General features: G+C 34.5%; 2 protein-coding genes across 2 annotated transcripts; one reads left to right on the top strand and one right to left on the bottom strand.

Moving 5' to 3' along the window:
* The first annotated feature begins 473 nt into the window (after positions 1–473).
* LOC101893979 (tRNA-dihydrouridine(20) synthase [NAD(P)+]-like) lies at positions 474–2,437 on the top strand. Its single transcript, XM_005182279.4, has 5 exons — positions 474–742; positions 809–1,402; positions 1,465–1,630; positions 1,826–2,049; positions 2,113–2,437. Exons 1-5 carry the CDS (start codon positions 541–543, stop codon positions 2,364–2,366), a joined length of 1,440 nt encoding a protein of 479 aa, XP_005182336.2. The 5' UTR covers positions 474–540; the 3' UTR covers positions 2,367–2,437.
* A 2,571-nt stretch (positions 2,438–5,008) lies between these two features.
* LOC101893695 (mRNA-capping enzyme) lies at positions 5,009–7,898 on the bottom strand. The gene is made up of 5 exons (XM_005182277.4): positions 6,439–7,898; positions 6,167–6,302; positions 5,690–6,102; positions 5,433–5,632; positions 5,009–5,363 (listed from the first exon to the last, which is right to left on the bottom strand). Exons 1-5 carry the CDS (start codon positions 7,533–7,535, stop codon positions 5,134–5,136), a joined length of 2,076 nt encoding a protein of 691 aa, XP_005182334.2. The 5' UTR covers positions 7,536–7,898; the 3' UTR covers positions 5,009–5,133.
* Positions 7,899–17,102: the final 9,204 nt, after the last annotated feature.

The following is a 17,102-nucleotide window of genomic DNA, read 5'->3' as shown; positions in this document are numbered from 1 at the left end:
ATTTGAAAAGAAATTAAAAAATTTTGACAGATCAATGCTCCCAAGCGTTGATGCATCTACCTGCATTTTTCTACCATGGCTTGTCTTGTGCATTTCTCTCCATCTCATTTACGCTCGCATGTATACATATTTTCTCAATATTTGTTATAAATTATTTATGAATATTCCTAATAAACTCAAATACTATTGGAAATTCCGAATTCTTTACTTTTTCTAATTAAAAAGAAACAGCATTTGTTTTGGCGCCAAAAACAAATTGAACTACCGCTTCATCACTTCAATTGCCAAGTTAACAGCTATGTTATCTATCATGTTAAACTATAGAAAAATCGATTTTATCATTATCGTACCTTATACCTCTCTCTCGTTCGTTTCGTCTATCTTCTTTCTCTTCTCATTCGTAAACTCGGTCCATTTGCTTTCTTTTTATATTTTATCGGCCGTTCTCTTGTGCCTTTGTAATGTATATCATTTGGAACGTTTTTAAATTTGGTAGTACCACTGCCATGTGTTGTTTTGGTCAGTGACTTGGTGGATTGAATGGTTTGGAGAACTTTGTGGGCTCGTTTGACAAAAATGACAGCGGGAAAACTGGATTATAGTAATAAAATTATATTAGCACCCATGGTAAGGGTGGGGACATTACCCACACGTCTTTTGGCCTTGGAAATGGGAGCTGATATAGTTTACACAGAGGAATTGATTGACTTGAAATTAATAAAATGTGTGAGAAGTGTTAATGGTAGGTTGGTTGTGGCACATTGTTCGTTTGCAGAATAATTTTGTATGTTTTGCTTTTTGTTTTCAGAGGCATTGGGTACAATAGATTATGTTGATCCCTCAGATGGCACAGTCAGTTTTCGTACCTGTGAGTTGGAAAAATCACGACTGGTATTACAAATGGGTACCAGCGATGCCGAACGGGCATTGGCTGTGGGCAAGAAAATACAATATGATATCTCTGGCTTAGACATAAATATGGGCTGTCCCAAGGAGTTTTCCATTAAGGGTGGCATGGGAGTGGCTTTGTTGGCCCAGCCCGAAAAGGCCTGTCACATTCTAAAGACTTTAGTTGATAATTTGGATATTCCGGTGACGTGTAAAATAAGAATATTACCAAATCTTGAGGATACCATAGAATTGGTAAAGAAATTGGCCGGCACTGGTATATCAGCCATTGGTATACATGCCCGCACCCGTGACGAAAGACCACAACATAGTCCACATCCGGATGTGATACGTGAAATAGTGAAACACCTCGATATACCGGTTATCTGTAATGGTGGATCACGAGATATTGAAAAATATACAGATATTTTGAAATTTCGTGATCTATGTGGCGCATCGAGCATTATGGTGGCACGAGCGGCACAAATGAATGTTTCGATATTTAGGAAAGAGGGTAAGAGTGTGGAAATTTTTTAAAAAGTTGTTTATTTTTTAATTGGGCATGTTCTGTTTTAGGTTTATTAGAAATGGATGACTTGATTTGCAGATATTTGAAGTTAAGCGTCGACTATGATAATCCACCGCACAACACCAAATATGGTATACAAAGCATCATGCGTGAACAACAGGAGACGCCAAGGGGGAAATTGTTTTTAAAGTCGCAGACAATGCAACAAATGTGGTAGGTGTTAAGGTCTCGCATAAGTGAGACCTTTAAAAATAACTGTTGAGTTCCGAACTTTAAAAGTGGAGCAACCTCAGGACATTCTACCGCCTGACTTTCAGCAGAAAATCTCGACTTTTTAAATTATGAACTGTTCTGCGCCTAGTCAATTACGAGTACTAATTCATCCTCTTTTCTTTCATACAATTCCAGTGATATTTGGAATATGGGCGATTACTGCCGCCAAAAGGAATTAGAATTACATACCAAAGGTACATTTGGTAGAAGAAAAGTAATACCCGGTCAAGTACCTGACTCCGAAATACTAGAGACAGTGGCGAAAAAAGCCAAACTAGAAAATGACAATGAAAATGATGAGTTAGACAAAGATATAATTGAAGAGAATATTGCCTTCCTGAGATGTAACTATGATATAAGTAAGTAGCTATATTTCAATTTTAACAAAACCCCATTAACAACGACCTATCACTATTTTGCAGAGAACGATCAATTTCCCAAAACTGTACTCTATGTACATGCCAATAAAAATGAGCTACTGCAACCAGTTTACGATACCGAAGGCAAAGATAAACTATTTCGTTCCATTTGTAAATTTGATGGCAAACGTTATCGTTCCACATTTTGGTCGAAGAATAAAAAACAAGCTGAACAAGCTGCAGCCTTGGTGTGTTTAAAGAATATTGGCTTGGTAACGGAAGAGGAACTCATCAAAAATGGCAGTATTTTAAGATGATATATGACGAATGGAACCTGCTATTGTTAAATAAATTTAGAACAATAATTATACGTTTAGAGGCCATGAGACAGACAGTGTGTTTTGGAGTTTTCATTGTGGAAGGGTGCAAAGGAGTTCATAACAAAAACTAAGCAGCAGTATTTTTTGAACATTAGAGTGATTTAAACGTAGAATTACTAGAGATTTTGTAAGAATATTTTTCCAAAGAACACCAAATTCTTTTGAGAAACGCAAGAGCTTTAAATGTGAAAGTTTTGAAAAAAATCTGGTATTAGATCCTTGGATTTTCGGAGAACATGTGAGTCTTTAAGTTTGGACTTTTAGCTACTTTTTAAAAATATACCAATTCTCTGAATTCTGTAAAAATATTTATTCAATAGCAGATCTTTCAGTTTAATGGGTTTTTAAGGTGGCATAGATTTAAATTGGGAATTTTTCAAAGATATTTTTTTGTGAATACCAGAGCCTTAGATTTTCAAGAAACATCCTAGCCTTAAGCGTGGAAGTTTAAGGAATATTCTTCTATCTGAATTGGTCCAATTACAAATGTTTGGGAAGAATATTTAAAGAACGTAGAATTTTAAGAACATTTTCCCATGCACTCCCAGTATCTCAAATTGGGAATTTTAGAGTAAAATTTCAATGAATTCCAGAGCTACAAACAAGGACTTATGTAAGTACTATTTTCAAAAAGTACGAAAGCCAAAATTTCAAGGATTTCCAGAGCTATAAACAACGAATTTTCTAAGGATTATTCTCTAAGAATTTTCACAAGTTTTTATGGAATACCATAGTCTTCTCTGAAGAATATATTATAAGGAACCTTGAATGCTTTTCTTTATTAATCAATGTAAGGGCTTTCTTTTTTTTTTGATAAAATATAAATTGGTGGCCCAGAAATTAAATTTCCGGAACTGAGGGAGTGATTTTGTTTCCCGTTTTTTGTTCTCAATAGCAAAGAGATAGTTTAAAAACTTGAAACTTCGTTTTCCAATTTAAAGCTTTTGTCTTAACCCGTTTGCCCGGGTTAAGGACCCATTCCTGTGTTTTGAATAATGACGTGGGACTAAATACTACATCAATTATACAGGGTGAGATGAAAAAAATGCAAAAAAGTGTTTCATAATTTTTACATTTTTTTTTTAATGAAAGCAAAAAATGTCGGAAATAGCATCAAATTTTAGAATAAGTTTAGATTTGTTCGAATTGGTTACCTTTGGCACGAATTTTGGACTTCAAACGGCTAATGAAACCGTCGCACGCTGCCCAAATGTTGCTCTGCGGTATTTTGGCCCATTCCCGGCGAAGCGCTTGCTTGGGGTGATCGACACTTTGGTATTTTTTAGTGTCTACCTCGCTTTCCAAAATACTCCAAACACAATAGTCCAACGGATTGGTATCCGGAGATTTTGGTGACCATTGTGCGCTGGAAATGAAGCGAGAAACCACATTTTGTAACCATTATTGGGTGGCGCGTGCTGAGTCCTGTTGGAATGCCCAAGGTCTGCGGCTAACATTTTTGGCGTGCCCAAGGCTTTAATACACCCTTCAGTATATTTTCGCCATAATATTCGACATTTATTCTGATGCCACGGTCGATTAACACGAGCGAAGAGCGAACTTCGGCTGTTATGGCGGGCCACACCATCACCATGGCCGGCGCTTGAGTTGTGGTGGCCAACCGAAGGTGCACATTTTCAGCTGACCTCTTTGGCAAATAAACACGATTATATTGTCTGTTTACAAACTGCTGGACAACGAATGTTTTCACATCGGACACGGAGAAAACCAAATTCGTCAGTTCACCACTTTCGGCCAAGCGAAGCAACTCTTTAGCTCTTTTGAGTCTATTTTCTTTCTGTTGCGGTGTAAGTTATTGCACTTTTTGGAGTTTCAATGACTTACCCCGAGCTCATTTTTCAATATTTGCCGAATGGAATATTGCGATATGTTCAGCTCACGAGCCATTTCAGCTCGTCGGCCACTGCGACGCGGGTTTCGATCAAGTCGCTTCTTTAATTTTCGAACCATTTCTGCTGATGTTGCTGTTTTCTTCCGACCACTTCCTTGACGTCGGGCTACGCTACCAGTATCATGGTAACGAGCGATGGTACGAGACATAAAAGTTTTATTTACATTTTTATTTACATTTTCTAGCGATCTAATCAAATATTAAGAAATCACACTATCACGCTTGAATTCCACCACGAATAACATTCTTTCTGAAAAATACTCAACAAAAAGCTTTTGTAAGCTTGTAAACAATATAATAAGCTGTCACTGGAATAATTTTAACAGCTATCGGACGAGTGACTTAGAAATGACAGCAGTCTGAAGTTGGTTGTAGTTTTTTCATCTCACCCTGCATATTTACCAAATTTTAATAAGATTTCAACTCACCCATAACTGTTGTTCTTGCAAAACGCCAAAAAATCCAATTCAAATTTAATTTCATTTTAACAAAAACCAACAAATACGATTGATGATTTGGTATTCTTAATGGTTCCATACATTACATTGTCTTGATTTGTTGTTGTTGTATTTATTTTGTTTTGTTAAGGATAGTTAACTTTGTCACTATCAATGTTGATTAAGTTGAAAATTTCAATTAAAACTAATTTCTTCTTTTTTTTGTGTTAAAAAATCGACATTTTCTGTCTTTTTTGTTTGTGTGGACATGAGTGTGTTTTTGAGGATTTTTTTTTGTTTTGGCAATATTTCCTTTTCGAGATATTTGGAAATATCACAAAAATTCTTAAAACTATTAATTAGGAGGTGGCCGAACTTGTTGTGGCTGTTGATAGTGTTGACGCTGCTGCTGCTGTTGTTGTTGATGTTGCCTCTGATGATGATGCTGTTGATTGTTATGATGATGGTGTTGATTATTGCTACGTGGCGGTGGCATCATGTCATTATCATTCCTATAGCCATTGTGGTGAATGAAATGTAGTAGAATATCTTTTGTTACAGGATTACGTATGCTCTCGATGACAGCTAAAAAGAGTTACATTATTAATTAAGGTTCAACGTCTTTGAGGGTCTTTTTGTCGGATTTACACTTACACATGGCAGTATTATAACTGTTGGGCATTGTTTTATCCGTACGTTCTCGCATCAACTCCCATTGGCCTTGACCATTAATGGTACATTCAACAATTTTATTATCTAAATTCATTGCTTTAATTGATTTTGTGTGGGCCATTTGGGCAAATGGTGGATCATGACCACCAACGAAAAGATAACATACTTTGCGGGGAAGAATTCTGTGGATGAAATTCAATTATATTAACAGCTAAATTAAGATAAAAAATACGTCATACCCTGGTCCAGATTCTGTGTGCACTTTTAAACGAAAATCAACTGAATTCATATCCAACGGTTTCCATTTGAAAACATCTGGACAAACCCCAGCTGTATATGGCTGTTCAGATGGTTGAAATATTAGACCATCGGGTTCGTGACACAAACTTTTGGCAAACTTTTCTCCCAGCAGTGAGGCCGATTGCCTTATGTCCCAAAAATCTTTCTTACGCAAACTAAATGGTTCCGATGGACGATTTATAATTCCTTTTTCTATGGCCTTATGACGTGGCATAATGATCTCCATGTCAATGCATTGCAATCGATTGGGATAGAAATTCTCCTTGCCAATATCACGATTACCAATTTTAATAATGTCATAGATGAGGTAACGCGGTGTAATCTGCCCATTGTATTTATCCAAAACCATTTCCTGTAATTTAGAAAATCAAAAATATTAATACTTGGAAATGGAAAATGTGTTATTCGTTACATACCCCGTCCAATAGCGTATCCTCTAGATGTTCATTCAAGTTATTGTATTTTAAAAAGGTCAAATTCTCCACTTCGAACACGGAGTTGTTGCGATCGATAAAGAAGATTTCATCGCGTTTATTGATTAACATCATATATCTGGAAAAGAAAGAATAATAAATATTTTTACTGGAAATCTCAAACAGATTTAAGAATTCTTCTCAGGGTAAGCTTCAATACAAGTGCAGGCCTTTTACCTCTAGAAGGAACCTTAATACATATTTAACTAGCTCACCTTGTACCATCCGCCTTCCATGAGACACGATATGGTATCTCCTGTAAACGCTTCATATTTTGACGATCCATTGAAACCGGCTGACAACCCGGAAATCCACTTTTCTTCCAACCACACATGTCTTGAACTTTTTGCTGTAAATCACCCAAACGGGGTTGATCACTGACCCAGGTAACACCCGGTACACCATCCATAAATTTGGCATTTTTAATCATAAGTTCATGACGTTTTTTCTTTCTTGGTTTGCCATTGGCTGAGGTACCACCTCCTTCGCCGCCGTTGTCATTTCCATCACCATCTGCTTCATTGGCATCATCGCCATCCGCTTGATCGTCACCATCCTCGGCTTCGTTATCACCACCATCATCTAAGGAATCTATTAGACCTAAGCTACCATTGGAATGTGCAGAACGTGCTGCCTTGGCCATCTGTGAGTTTGAGGAGTGTGCTGTTTCTTCGTATTTACGTTTATTGCCACGATCCGAATCATCATACTCCAAACACCAGCCAGGCAATTCAGGTGCTGGCGGTGCATCTTCTTCGTCATCATAACGTCTGTACAACTCATTTATATAATCCTGTTTATATATACCCGGTGGTCGTATTTTACTAAACATAGCCAAGGCTGCCTCCACAGAGAAGTCCAAACGTTCCACCAAATAGGATGCAATTAGGAAACCGGTTCGATTAAAACCATGGGTACAATGTACACCAATCAGATCAAATGGACGATCGTTAATAAAGTTATCCACAATCTCGATGAAGGATTGTGTTTGTTCGGGTGATGGTGTCTCACCATGGCCGCGACATTGCAACTTAACATATTGTGTGCCCTTGGCCTCGACCACACCACGGTCATAAAACCGTTTGGTATTTGTCAAATCAATCCACAGACCCAAGTTCAGTTTCAATGTTTTACAATAGCCGAAAATCATTTCCGGATGAAACAAACACTCCATGGGCATCTGTTCATCGAATGCTGCACTCAATGGCGTTTTAAAAGCTATGAATTTCTCCGCAATAATGCCTTCACTTTTACGTGGACAGTACAACCATCGATTGGGTATGGGTCCAGGTCCACGGTTACCATTCGACATCGTTCCTTTTGGTCTTTTCGTAGCGTGCTTTCCAAGCAAAGAGAATATGTGACCACAATTACCACTACTTCACTTTCTATTGTTGCGTTTGGTTGGATTGATGTGTGCAAACAGCTGCCACTTCAGCTGATTTACATATAGCTCTGTGTATCGCTTTTATTTATAGCGTTATTTTTAACAATTTAACTATTATATTTTAGACATTATTCCGCTATTGGATATTGGATTTGTTGTACTTGCTTATTTTTGTGTGAAAAAGTGTATCTCACTGCCTTATCCTTTTTTTCACAGAGTCACAACATTTCAGGAGAAAATTGTTTTGTGCTGTCAATTAAACCAATTGAACGTCAACGTGGCAGTGTGGCCAATGTGCGATTGTAGAAAAAATCGCTTGCTTTGTTTTTTTTTTTTTACTTTACACGTGCAAAAAGCCATACAACAAATCCTTGCACATTGGGTAGAAATGGAAAAGGCTTCTATTTTATCGGGCTTCAATATAAGATATAACATAAAAATATACATAACATTGTAAAACAAGTAAAAAATACTCCCAAATGCTTAAATCCGTTTAACAGTATTGCGATAAACAAAAAATGCGCTGGAAGTTTTTTGAGCTCGAATTTGAACGAACAAAATTGGATAATCTGTCAAACAGCGAACTTGACATTCCATTAAAATCAATTTCACTTGGTGATTTTTCAAATAAAATCAAATGCACTATTCAGTTCTATATATAAATCACCTTAAATTTTCTTTCGAAATCCTAAGAGACAAGTCATTCTTATAAACAATCCTAAAATAACATTTGCTCATGGTAATACATCGGAAATTAAATGCTTACATACATGGTAAGATTGAGAAGGCAACACTTTGCAATCATATGTTTATTATTGCTCTGTTCCAGTACTTGCAAGAATCTACAAGTTTTCCAATTTTCTTCGATATCATAAAGGCAGAATCGGTTCTCGTAGTTCTGGAACATACCTTATTATCTACAATTATTCCTTTCCATCATGACAGAACAATCAATACTTGTGAACATTTATTTATTCAATTCATTCCGTAACACTAAAGTCATTGGTATGATATAAGACATTGATATGTCAAAAATATTTTTTAAAAAATCTGCGAAAATAATGTGTGTTTTACATATATTCTTAAATGAGCTTGTTAAGATATGTATTTTTCAAGTAATTTAACTTACTAACTTATTATTATTTAATATTTTTTCATTCAAATATATGATTTTAAAATTTTTTTGACAGTCCATTGTACCACCAGCTGTTTGATGTGGGGCTACTTCTATTATCATGGTATAAGAATACAGGTAGATGTATCAACACTCGCAGACATTAATATGTAAAAACTATTAAAATATATATCTGCTAAAATAAATGGATTTCAAAACGTTTTCTTATATGACGTCGTTCAAATGATTGTACGACAAGTGATTTTCAAAAAAAAAAAAAAAAAAAAAAAAAATCACTAATTAAAAAAATAAATTTTATTTACTTACTTTCTTAATTTTAATTTCTTAATTTTACCATGGCTATTCATAACTCCATTGTAAACATACAATTCAGAGGTGGGAACTTACTTTCTGTGCAGACAGTAAGGGGAAAAATCTCTTGGATTTCACATATGTAAACATGTTTTAACTAAGATAATTGCATGACAGAAGAATACAGGTAAATGCATCAACGCTTGGGGGCATTGATATGTCAAAAAAATTTAAATGTTTTTTCAAATATAAGTAGATTTTTATATGTTTTCTTATACGACGTCATTTGGAGGTTATTATAATTCGTGTTTTTCAACAATTTTTACAAATTTAAACAATTTTTCATTCAACATTTTCAATTCCAAAATTGGTTTGACAGTTCATTGTCCTAGCAGCTGTGTCGATGCGTCTACCTATATTATTCTACCATGGATAATTGTTTGTTTTTTTTAAGTTTCCTTGTAGGTGACAGGCGCCGTCTGGCTACCATTGACAGCTTTCTTTAAACCACCTTAGTTATTTTTTCCAAATGACAAGGTGATTTATTGAATAACACGTGAAAACTCAATAATGTGAACATTTTAATTTAAGTTCAGGGAACTCAGCAACATTTGTTTTTGTGATCTTTGGCGACTTTTGTTTACATTGAATTATTACCACAATTGTTTTTCCTTTTTTCGACTCATGCAACAGTGGAAATTTTCCTTTTCCCTCCGTTTGAATGGCGGTATGACTAATGGGCACAAATAATTTGATTGATTTGACATTGATTTGTGTAGAAAACATAATACAAAATTGTTTACAAACAAAATTGAATATTATTATTCGCTTTAATATGGGAAAAATACTCTCTCAAATAAATATATATGTGTGTGTGTCTAGGCATATTGGACAAAAGTAAAGATAAACAGAAAAGGTATATCCGCATTCCATTTTTTCTTTTTGGATTATTGAAGTTTTAAATTCATTATATTTGTAAAAACATGTGTGTAAACATAACTTGTTCGCTGTAATCAACATGGCAGAAGAATATAGGTAGATGTATCAACGATTGGGAGCATTGATATGTCAAAAAATGTAAATGTTTTTTTTTTTCAATTATAAGTAGATTTTTATATGTTTTCTTATACGACGTCATTTGGAGGTTATTATAATTCGAGTTTTTCCACAATTTTAAATACTTTTCAATTTCAAAATTAGTTTGACAGTTCATTGTCCCAGCAGCTGTGTCGATGCGTCCACCTATATTCTTCTACCATGGTAATCAATATGTATTTTATCATTTGTTTGCTGTCATTTTACTCTGACTTTACAAAGCTAAAGTGCATGATTTAATTGTCAAAATTCTTTTCTTTTATGTATTCTCACCTTTATTCGTGTTTTATTCCCATGATATAATTAAGAAGGTAAAATCATGCACTCATATGTTTTAAAAAATTTCCAACATTTTTTTTTCAAATAGCGTATACGTTATGGATATTTGAAATTTAATTTAAAAGTCTAAATGTGCTCCAAGTGTCATTTACGAAATCAATGTTTATGTGGTAGTAGAAAACACAACTCTGATTCAATTAAAAAAATAATCGGCTGGCTTCTTCGTAGAAGAACAAAGGAGTTTAGGTTGATTTAGTTCGATTTTTTCCGTAGAAGACAGCCAATGACTTAAGCCAGACAAAAGAGCCTTTTATGTATTCTCACCTTTATTCATTTTTTATTCCCATGATATAATTAAGAAGGAAAAGTCATGCAACCACATGTTTTAAAGTTTTTCAAACTTTTTTTCAAATAGCGTATACGCTATGGACATTTGAAATCGAGTGAATTTAGAAGTCTAAAGGTGCGCTAACTGTCATTTACGAAATCAATGTTTATGCGGTAGTAAAACACAACTCTGATTCAATACAATTTGTTTGGTATAAACGCCAGGTTAGGACACATATTTTAGTTATTATTAATATTTGTTTTTTTTTAATGTTTAATGTCTTAATAATATATCATTCAGAAAAAAAAAAAACAAATTGCTGATCATTATTCAGCTAATAAAGGCGATAATTGTTGCGTCAAAATTTTGAAAGATTTTTTGATTGCCAACAATGATTAATAGCCATAATTTATTATTGCCTACAACTATTTTTTGAAATTAATAAAACAATATGTTAGAGAATGTTTTTAATTATGTCATTAACAATGATTTTTAGTTTTGGAGAACTATAATAGATCATGGTAATGTGTTTCAATGTAGACGTAGGGCAATAGCAAGACAATTGGGGTGAGAATAGACATGATACAATAATCACAGGACAGAATTTGAAAAAAAAACACAACCTCAAATTTACTAATAGCAAGAGCAACACATTGTTTTGTGTTGTTGACACATTTCTCAAAATATTTAATTAAAAAAAAAATAAGAAAATAAATGGAAAGCCGCGGTTTTTCTACATTATCGAGATCCTGATACTATTAAAATGAAGTGATTGACATTAAAGATGCCGTTTAATCTGAACATAAAGGTGTAAGTACATAAGAAGCTATCACTTCAAGCTTATTTTGTGACATTTCATAAAGGGATTACAGAGCCGCACTAAAATCCTGGCGTCGTTTTCCATTATCATTTGACATTAATATGCCTAGCCATGACTTCAAGCTTTTTATGTACTTCAACTTTAAGGCCTAATAAGTACGTTACGCGTCCATGCTAAACATTTAAAAGCACTGACCATGTTAGCCTGCTTGACATTTGAGCGGTTATTTCTATCATTCATTCGTCATTTTTATTCTGCTTCGTTCCTCTGTTTTACTGTAAATGTAGTAAAAGAGCAAAATATGAAATGCTCTCTGAGAGAAATCCCTTACTCGCAAAACGCACAACATTGAGCAGTATATTTCCATTATCATTTCACCCATCTCCCTCTTGTAATATCCTAAACGACTGCAATACCACCAATAATATTTTCATTTGTTTATAGACTTTCTGTAAGGTTTCGCAACAATAAAATTTGTATTTTTATTAAAGCTGGCAAAGAAAAGAGTAAAAGAAAATGCTAAGTAATCGCACGCTTTATCATGTAATCAAACAAAATCGATCTATTTGTATTGATCATAAATTTACACTTTTATTACGTTTTATGTGGCATGCAGCAGCAATTCAATACATTTTTATCGACATACAGAAATACATATATATGTATGTACAAAAACACATGTATTGCTCGTACACAATACACAAACCTACTCCACTCAACGATGATGTCGAATATCCGAATGCGATTTCTGTTACACACACGGAAAATGTTCACAACAAAATCAATGATGTGCATACCAGTGCACAGTGGTCGCTGCCATTGGCCAAAATTAAAAAAATGAAAATCAGATATTTATTGTCAAATGTGTACACATGAACTCTTAAGAGGTTAAGCTTTTTAGAAAACATAATAATCTTGGCTTCATTCTAACGGGACACTTCGAAAATAGCATCAAAAAAGAGAAAATGTAGTTAGATGTTTTTTTTAGGGGATCAGTAAAAAAAAGAGTAAAAATAGATCTGTATTACAAAATTAAATACATTTTAAAATAACAATTCTTGGCATAATTATTGAAAAGCAAGGTATTGACTTATTTTTAGTGCAGTAATTTGTGTGTTTAGTAGTTGTGTATAATATAGACGATGTGAGTGTTCTGAGTGTCCTTTAAGATTAATTTTGAAAATAAAATTGGATTTCAGTTAAAGTTATAATTGTTTTCCCCCCTGAATCCTCCAATGTGATTTTTTTCACGCCATTAGTAATGGTCATAAGATTCTAGAAGTGCTAATTTAACTTTCAGATTTTGTCAGATTTGTATGTTATGCCCAATATACTGAAGTGACTTCGCTCCAATTTTGTCAGTTCTATGGTGCTAGTGACATAGGATATGTTTTTGTTGTTTGGGATTGATAAGGATATAATTGAGGGGTGTTCAATAATGTTGCCTGCATTGTCTTCTGGGTATAATATTAATGTCGAAAAATTTAAGGCCTCTGCACAGGAAACGGCTAAAGAGTTAACAAATAGATATCCATGGCACTATCTTCCACCCGCAGCTAATAAAATTTTAATACATGCACCCGACATTATAAATTTGTCATTGTATCGATTAGAGAATTATAAGAGGTGGCCGTGGAGTCTAGAAACAAAGATATAAAAAAGTTTCGACTAAATCATACCCGAAAAAATGCTCGTGTTTCAACAAACACAGATCTTATTAACCGTCTTCTTCTGAGCTCTGACCCTTTTATAACGGGTCAGCGAACGTTATCAATCAATAAAAAATCTATATTATTAAAATCTGCATTTGATTTACTTGAATAACACTGAAATTTATAAATATCCATTAGTAACTTTGATTTAATTTTATATTGAATTGTTTATTTTGTTTACAGAAAAATTGTCTATTTTGTTTACAAAAAAATAATCAAATTTGGAATTGATTTGTATAAAAATACCTCTACTTTTGGAGGTACCTTTACAGGGGGTCTCTACCTGAAGGCGGGTCGTTCCAAATAATTTTCAGTATGACTATTTTTTAGCTCTTTTGAACGTAAAATGTCAAATAACTGAACAATCTAGTGTAGAAATGTGATAAAAATTGGGCAAATAATCATTATTCGGGAGGTACGTTGTAAGGCGACCATGCCAAAACATGCATCGACCATATTCATTTTGTCACATTTTTTATTTTTATCCCATTAAGGTACCATAACCAAAGAATCATATTGATATCTGCACTGAAAGTATTTTTGGCCGCTGTTCCCATACGACCTCGACCACTGTGCAGTGGGATCAGCGTTTCGAAAGAGTGTTGTTACTGTTTCGGTTTTTTTTTTCGTACCAAAAAGTTGACCAAAAAATTAAAACACGCTTTGATACAATAAAAACGCACAGCCGATGGTACAGTGAACTGTCAAACCATTGTTGGAATACTACCATGTAGAACAATACTGGTAGACGCAATTTTAGTATTGGAATTTTAAATGAAAAATTATTTAAATTTGTATTTTTTAAATGCATTTCTTAACAACCTCTGATAGGAGTGGTATAAGAATACATTTAAAAATATACTTATTTTTGAAAAATCATTAAAGAAATTCTGACATTTCAATGTTCTGAGGCGTTAAATGCATCTACCTGTGTTCTTCTACCATGGTTGGAATTACAAATGTTGAATAAGGAATAATTTCATGATAAAATGAAGAAGGTAAAGTTATTTCAAACAAGCATTTCCATCTCTGCATTTTCTGTAATTTATCTTATTAAATTTCACAGAAAACCGTCTCCCATCTCCGATTTATGAGTATACAATGGATTTATAAATAATCATTTTGACAATGAGATGTTGTCAAATGAATAATTTAAAAAAATGTAAACATATGACTATATTTCGGGCATTTCATACATCTTTCGGGCTTTTTACTAATTTTTAAAAGTAAAATAAAACAAATTGTGCATAAAATTAGGCATATTTTTCAGAAGAAGCCGACATAGCCCCAGGGCTGTATTTCTGCAATTTTACGTAGCTTTTCTACCTCCCTATTTTACCATAATTATAATAATATATGTTAATAAATAAATGTGTGAATGACATATTTAGAATTCGATTTGGTTACAGGGTGAGATGAAAAAAACCGAAACCAATTTCAGACTGCTGTCATTTCTAAGCCACTCGTCCGACAGCTGTTTAAATTATTCCAGTGACAGCTCATTATATTGTTAACAAGCGTACAAACGCATTTTGGTGAGAATTTTCCAGAAAAAAAGTTATTCATGATTTTTCGAATTCAAGCGTGATTGTTTTTATATTTGGCTGGAAAACCACAAGTGCCTATCGTTAGAGAACTCCAGCATTTAAATCTAAATAAATCTTTTGTGTCTCGTACCATCGCTCGTTACCGTGATACTGGTAGCGTAGCCCAGCGTCAAGGAAGTGCACGGAAGAAGAAAACGGCAACATCAGCAGAAATGGTTCGAAAAGTAAAGAGACGACTTGATCGAAACCCACGTTGCAGGGGCAGAAAAATGGCTCGTGAGCTGAACATATCGCAATATTCCATTCGGCAAATATTGAAAAATGAGCTCGCGGTAAAGACATTGAAATTCAAAAAAGTGCAAGAACTTACACCGCAACAGAAAGAAAATTTGCTCAGAAGAACTAAAGACTTGCTTCGCTTGGCCGAATTTGGTTTTCTTCGACGAGAAAACATTCCTTGTCCATCAGTTTGTAAACAAACAACATGCACTTGTTTACTTGCCAAAGAGGTCAGCTGAAAATGTACACCTCCGGTTTGCCACCAGAACTCAAGCGCCAGTCATGGTTATGGTGTGGGCCGCCATAACAGCCGATGTTCGCTCTTCGCTCGTATTAATCGACCGTGGCATCAGAATAAATATTAATATTATGGCGAAAATATTCTGAAGGGTGTATTAAAGCCTTGGGTACGCAAACATTTTGGCCGCAGACCTTGGGCATTCCAACAGCACTCATCACCATAGCACTCAGCACGCGCCACCCAAGAATGGTTACAAAATGAGATTCCTCGTTTCATTTCCAGCGCACAATGGCCACTATAATCTCCGGATACCAATCCGTTGGACTATTGTGTCTGGAGTATATTGAAAAGCAAGGTTGGCACTAAAATATACCAAAGTGTCGATCACCTCAAGCAAGCGCTTCGCCAGGAATGGGCCAAGAAACCGCAGAGCAACATTCGGGCAGCGTGTGACGGTTTCATTGGCCGTTTGAAGGCAATGAGGTGACCAATTCGAACAAATCTAAACTTATTCTAAAATTTGATGCTATTTCCGACATTTTTTGCTTTCATTCAATAAAATTAAAAAAATGTAAAAATTATGGCGTTTGACTTTGTTGCAGTTTTTTTATCTTAGATTTTGAATGCTTTCTTTTATAAGCGATTTGAAATGTCAACAATTATTAGCCTTCACTGTCTTTGAAAAATGCCAGTCAGTGAGGTATGTGGCAGTTAAATACAACTCTGATTAAAGACAATTTGCCCTGTGTAAACACCAGTATAGGTTGCGGAAATATCATGGTAGAAAAATACAGGTAGACGCATCAATGCTTGGGAACTTTGTTGTGCCAAAAAATGTGTGTTTAAATGTGTTTTTAAATATAAGTAGATTTTTATATGTTTTATTATACGATGACATTCAGAGGTTATTATACTTCATGCTTTACAACAATTTTTACAAATTTAAAAAATTTTCATTCAACATTTTCAATTCCAAAATTGGTTTGACAGTTCATTGTCGTAGCAGCTGTGCCAATGCGACTACCTGTATTCTTCTACCATGGGAAATATTTTTGGTCTAAAAAATCCAAGAAGGGCAATCGATCTGGCAACATCATTTAATAATGTAAACCCAAAACAAAAAACACTAGGAAAATGACCGAATTGAAATGTCTTAAACATTTGTTTATCGACTTTAGTTAATTTATGATCAATAACAAAATATACACTCTCGTGTACACGAATACACACACACACTCACACACAACAATTGCAAGGGGAATTAATAGCGAATCACCTTCTTCCCATCCTCACAGGGTAGACAGGCAACAAGCAAACAGACAAACGATTTCTGAGGGGGCATTGTTTACTTGATCATTTATTCCGTTGACCGTTTGTCTGTCCACCCAAAATTGACTGGTTTTTCCGATGAAATGCGAGCAGTGCAGACGGTGATCTTGTGTTTTCGGAAATTCACGAGCATTTTTCCCAAAGAAAAAAAAAAACGATTTTCATTTAATCGGTTTAGTATGAAAAATACACTGTTAGTTGGAGCCTTTGCTCTATAACGCGACGGGAGACTCTTGAGACTACGGACAAAGTAGTGGAAGTGTGCGGTTAGTTCGATTAGTCTCCTCTTCGAATGTGCTGTAAAAAGTTGCGAAAATAACGGGAAAAAATCAAAAAAAAAAAAAAATAAATTGCGTAAAAATCATAGTTTTTGAAATAATTTGAAGATGTTGGATAAAAGAAAATTGTGAAAAAAAGAAAAAAATTAAAAAAATAT

Source organism: Musca domestica, unplaced genomic scaffold (genome assembly GCF_030504385.1).
Source record: "Musca domestica strain aabys unplaced genomic scaffold, Musca_domestica.polishedcontigs.V.1.1 2, whole genome shotgun sequence".
Classification (NCBI taxonomy): domain Eukaryota; kingdom Metazoa; phylum Arthropoda; class Insecta; order Diptera; family Muscidae; genus Musca; species Musca domestica.
The sequence above is the reverse complement of the archived record's forward strand: the minus strand, read 5'-3'. Positions and strand labels throughout refer to the sequence as shown.